Here is a 5957-nt window from a genome sequence, read left to right on the forward strand (position 1 = left end):
CCTCTGTGTACCGTTTCATGTCATTCTTTTTTTCTGCCTTTGGATATCAGAGTGAAATTACATAAATCAATAACTCTTCTTTTTTCTTTATATAATCGGAGAAAAAAAAATCCATCCAAGTAAAATTATTTCTTCTTCTTTCTTTCAGCTTTTATTTGATGTTGTTGACAGCATGTGAACCCTGTAAACTTAACAGAAGATAGATTCCCCCATTTTGAATGTTTCATCTTATTTTGATATTTAATGGTGCTTGCTAAGCCATGCTATTGCTCATAAACACCAAGTATAAACTAATTCTGGACCATTTGCTACAGACTAGAATGATACTTCAAATCACAGGGTTTGTTGAAAAGCTTGTTTTCTTCTTCAGGGCTAGCAATTAAACTCCCAGCCTTGAGTGGAATAACTCAACCAGTATGTCATTGAGACGACGTCTCAGCTCTTGACTTGAATTGTGCATCTACCCACAAAACCCTAATGGGCTGTTCACACAAAATGTGCTTTTGCATCAAAGTTTACGCTGTGGAATGAGAGAAAACACATGGTCTCAACCTGTTTTTATTTGTGTTTTTAAGTTAAACTTTTAAGAAATCTTTAGCACTGTGTTTTTAGAAAGGCCTCATGCACGAGACGCTAGACGTGTTAACGTGGAAATCAATGGAAACGCAATCACATTTTCTGTGTGGATGGCCTTTAACAACTCCTTGGCGATGCACTAAAAACTACTCGGATAGTTCTGGGGAACCAAACAATAATATTCCAGGAACTTTGTTGGTTATTTTTGTTACAAAAACTAATATTCCCAGAACATTCTGGAAACCAAAAACCGTTGGCTGACAACCACTCATAACATCCTAGCATCGCATGGACAAACAAACACCATTATAAAGGCCCGTTCACACAGCAATAAATATAACTGTATTAGCATCAGTACCAACCGATGATGATAACGTTCTGTTATTGTAAGCACACTGCCCCTTTAAATGCTCGAGCTCTTCAAAGCCAGATGGATTCTGATTGGCTGTCAATGTTTTTATTGTTCATTAGCTGACATATAAAGCTTAGAAAGTGATTCCAACAACATTGCTGATATAGCTGTGGTTTGGATTGTGCCATTCTTTGACGACTTTTAAAAATGTGTTTATTGTTTTAGTTCTTGGCGTGAACGGCGCTTATATTTACTTTAAGTGTACCCGTGTATTTTTATGGTAAGGCCTTTAGGTGTGAACTGAGCTTTCACTTACTGCTTTCATTAGATTTTGTATTTATTTTGCCTGTGGGATTCAAAACACAATTAGCTTGTTATTAGCTGTTCTTTTACAATAAATATTATGCTCCGTCCAAGAAAAAAAAAAGAAGGAATTCCAGCCTGTGGATTTCAAAGATTTTTTATTTCCTCGTTGTACAGTACTTATGCTTTTGGATGTGAAACTGCATTCTTTAGAATATCTTAAGGGATTCAACTCAGAGCCTCGTGTTTTCAGAGGAAGCAGCAGATGGGAAGGGTTCAAGTTTGTGGTCAGAAATATGTTTTGGTCGTATGAAACAACACACTTCACTCGCAGAACAATTCATTACATACAAACAGGATTTGCCTCACAACTAATTTTCTCGATTTGAGCATCACATTTCATTTTTGTAAAAGGATTAAACACATCAACAAAGAAAACGTCTTACAATATGGGTGACAGGAGAAGTAACAATGATTATCTAAGTAAATAAAGGAAAATAGAATATTGAATTGACCAGTGAAAATGGTGGAAGCATCTGCTCACTGATATAAAACACATGATAGTCTTGCGCACAGCACAATGTTTTTCATTTAATGCCCATTCATATGGACATATTACTGCATCTTATTAATAAAAATAACTCATTGAGCTTTTCCCGTTTTAAATAGTGATTTGAACTTAAATAGCTCTCAAAAACTCCATACTGAGGGTTTTATTCAAATATATTTAAAATTCTGTACAGCTAAAAAAGAAAAAGAAAAAAAGATTCAAAATATTAACACTTTGAAAGATTACAGTCTTATAAAGCACGTATAAACCAATGTCTTTGTTAATGCCTACAGTATTCAGTGGTTGTGTTGGGTAAAGGATAGCCGAACAGAGAAAAGTCCAGAATATATTTGGGCAGAAGATCTTTGAGGAACTTCTGTGGCACAGTGCAAAGGTAATAATGTAGCGTTTCTTTGGTGACGGGTTTGTACCACGTCTGTCGTTCGGGAAAACCTATGTGTTGCGGCGCTCCGACGCGTTCCAGAACGTAAGCCGCATCGATCTCCAGCCTTTCGTACGAGCCAATGAAGTCATATTCGACGGCACAGGGTTGGCACAGGTTGTAGATGGGCATCCAGTGTTCATTCATCCTCTCTGGGTCTTCGTCAAGTAAATAACGCACAAACTCTGTGAATGTCACGTCATTTCCTGCTATTTTTTTATCCTTTGCGTAGCCTTTTCTATAGCGCCGTATAATCTCTGCACCGTATTTACGCTGATACGCCTCGATTTCGCCGAACTTGTTCCGATAGGCAGAAAGCAAGCGGGCCATCGGCTCCCGCACAAACATGAATTTAAAATAATGCCGTAGTCGATGACGAATCTCTTCTGGCGAAAAGTCAGACAGGAAGAGTAAATCAGCACGATGGTCCATCTTCACTTTGACGTCCACGTTGGCGAGAGCGCCACTCAGTACTTTCAGCACTCGTTTCCAGTTGGAACAGGCCACTTTGGGGACGTAGCAGTACAGGAAGCGATGCTCGTCGTTCACCAGTATGTGCTGGAGGAGAGTCTTCCTCTGAAGTGGACTGAGAGACCACACACTTTCAGCCGTGTTCTTCTGACCGCACATCGATCTTATGGTGCGATTACGGATCTCCTGTACAATCTGGGGGAGAGAGGCATATATAACTTTAGCACAAAATAAGGACATAAAACCTTGAATGCACAAAGTGTCAAATTTTCAATCTGTAATAATTATACAAAAAAATATAAATAGGCTACTATTCGAATTTTGCTGTGGAGGATATTTAGTTCCACCCTCCGCCGAGAGGGGCAGGGAAGGTTAAAGTTGTTTTGTAATGTTGCGTATAGTATACCAACACGTTCTTTAACAAACTTACATTTACTCTGGACATTCCACTGGACGACCAGACATCATCATAAGATCATATCCTGCACTGAAGGCTCATTCAGGAATCATTTTTTTAGGATACAAGCACAAGGAAACATTAAAAATCTTGCAAAATATATGAATGAGTGCGTTATCTTTCAATGTTCAGCTGCCATTTTGAAAAAAATCAACATTAAAATTATACGCATTGAATACCATGTATTCAATTTTACAATATCCTCTGATTACTCTAATCAACATCACAATCTAATAGTCTAGATTTCATATCAGAGAGGGTAGCTGAAATGTCATGTGATTGTACGCTTCTGTCAAGTGCACAGCAGGAATCTTAACTTCAAAGAATTGGCCCAAGTTTCCATTTCATATCTTGGCTTGAGGTAAGCAGTTGTTTAATATGTTCTGGAACGAGTTCTTCGTTCCATCAAAGATGCTTATTTCCACATGCTAGGTGTAACTAAACCATCTTATCCACCAGATGAGTAATAAAAGGACAGAATAATAGGATTAATCGGATAGAAATCGTATTAATCGCCTTAAAATTACAACTTTTACTCTAAGAAACTGCAATAATGGTATTGATGGTATTATGGTAAAAAAGATGGTGAGAAATTTTGACAAATCAAAAAAATTCTCAAGAGGATTACACACTGACTAGTGTCTGAATGTTTTCATTCCCCTTGAATTGCACTCTCTTTTCTATGTAGTTACTCATGAATAGTGCACTAGCTGGGCAATTAGAGAACAAGACACTTTAGGATTATTTGGAATTTTAACAGGAAAACTAAACTAACATCAAATGAAACCTAACAAACTTCAAACTCGATTGAAAAGTGTGATTGTGCGTTATTTATTTATTTTAAATTGTCACTTTGTCGTACATTTATAGTTTTGTAGAGCAAATATATTCATACATTGTGTGGGTAAAGGGTCAAAGTAATATTTTTTGACCGGTCTCAAAACTGCCATCCCCCAATGTCTAGGCATTCAGCTCGTTAGGTTTTGACTTTTGAGACGCAGCCCGAGTTAACGTGAAAATTCCTTTGATGTCCAGACTCGCGAAACTCAAAGAAAGTCTGATTATTACATGCAAACGTACAAAAATGTTGATGAATTTCATTCACATTCAAACGAACTCGCGTCTCTGTTCGTCTACATTACCTGAGACTCCACGTCCACAGCTGCGTCGCTACTCCTCATTCGGTACTCCGCTTTCTTCCCGTTGGCTCGTGGCGGCGGAGTCTGCACGCTGTTCAACATTCCCTTCTCTATCATGAGCAACAGGCCTCCGGATGCCACGATCACGGCGAACGTCAGCACCGAAGGCACGACGGCGGAGTGTCTTCGCACGGTGGTCGCGCTCACGGGCGGTCTGAAGTGGATCAGGGATCCGCTCGCTCGTTTAATCCCGTACTCCTTCTTGCGAGGAGGCATAGTGAATCACATGCATTAAAGAGTCCGTCCGTTTGTCGAGGCTCAGTGACTCGATATACCGATATACCGAAATAGATCAACACACATCCATCGCTTCAGTGAAGCAGCCAACTCATCTGACTTCAGACAGAGCTGTGGAGAAGAAGAAAAAGCTTAGCTGCACTATGGGGGTGGGGTGGCAGACAGATTTCGGGGGAAACTAGTCATAACTTCCCACTAGTGGTGGAGCGCTTGAAATTAGATTTCTTAAAGGGACAGTTCACCCAAAAATGAAAAAACTTTATTACTCACTCTTTATGTAGTTCCAAAACCGTTAGACTTTCGTCAATCTTCGGAACACAAATGAAGAGCTTTTGATGAAATTTTAGCTTTCTGTCCCTCCATTGATGACTGTACTCTACCAATTTGACGCTTCAAAAAGTTCACAAAGAGATCGCAAAACTAATCCATATGAATTGAGAGGTTTAGTCAAAAATTTCTGAAGAAACTCGATCGCTTTACATGATGAACAGATTAATTTAGGCTTTTACTCATTTAAACATTGTTCAGCGAACATAAACAGAAGCTCAACTGAACCTGCTTGATGCGCTAGAACAAACCTCATTGGTTCATCATGGAGCTACAGTATAGTTGACCCATCTTCTGGGGTGTCTTCGTAGCAGCATATAAAACAAAAACCGCTCCTTATAAAAAAATGAAATGTAGGCTATTATTATAGTAGCGTTATAAACAAAGGTTTATTTTATTTTAGTTTTATTTTACGTTTGCAAGACTCCAGGTTAACATTTGAGGGCAGCAATTTTATTCATAATGTCGAAATAATTCAAAAATAAATATTTGAGAGTGGAAATTAATGTCTTTTTTATTTTAAAATAAGTGTTTTTTTCCCCCTACATCTAGAAACTTTTAGTTTTATAAATGGGGGTAATCTTTGAAGGATGGACAAAATAATGTTTTGGTCATCACATTAAAAATAACATTTAAATATATGACCATATTTGAGTTTTGAAGTGCTAAAATATATGTGATGTACTTGAAAGCATTTTACTATTCCTGCCAAACTTCCATGGTGACAGTTAGTGTCTGCCTACTACATTAAATCCATCTGAATGTTTCTGATTTGTGGACATAATCATGGCACAATGTTTCTCCTGGTTTCCACGGCAGCGCTGTTTGATCTTATAGAGATCTACGGGTAATAACGGAGAAATTTGAATGCTTCTCACTAGATCTCGCAGCGATGTTATTATTTCTGTGGCGAATTCACATGCTTTCTTTACTGTAGCCTATCTTTGTGCTTGATAAAGATCGGCTCGCGCTGCACTGTCTGACATTGGTCCTGATAAACTGTCAATGAAGCAGAAGCACAAATGATTATCGCATGATTGAGT

General features: G+C 38.3%; 1 protein-coding gene across 1 annotated transcript; it reads right to left on the reverse strand.

The window, feature by feature from the left end:
- Window positions 1-1372: 1372 nt before the first annotated feature.
- chst14 (carbohydrate (N-acetylgalactosamine 4-0) sulfotransferase 14) lies at window positions 1373-4787 on the reverse strand. The gene is made up of 2 exons (XM_084431383.1): window positions 4294-4787; window positions 1373-2889 (listed from the first exon to the last, which is right to left on the reverse strand). The coding sequence occupies exons 1-2, from the start codon at window positions 4564-4566 to the stop codon at window positions 2062-2064; spliced, it is 1101 nt and encodes a 366-aa protein (XP_084287509.1). The 5' UTR covers window positions 4567-4787; the 3' UTR covers window positions 1373-2061.
- Between the last annotated feature and the right edge of the window lie 1170 nt (window positions 4788-5957).

The sequence above is a fragment of the Rutilus rutilus genome, assembly GCF_951802725.1.
Source record: "Rutilus rutilus genome assembly, chromosome: 15".
NCBI lineage: Eukaryota > Metazoa > Chordata > Actinopteri > Cypriniformes > Leuciscidae > Rutilus > Rutilus rutilus.

Coding starts and splice junctions, on each gene's coding strand:
- chst14 (XM_084431383.1), bottom strand. CDS start 4,566: ATGCCTCCTCGCAAGAAGGAGTACGGGATTAAACGAGCGAGCGGATCC. Junction 2,890..4,293: donor CTGTGGACGTGGAGTCTCAG/GTAATGTAGACG, acceptor TCTCTCCCCCAG/ATTGTACAGGAGATCCGTAA.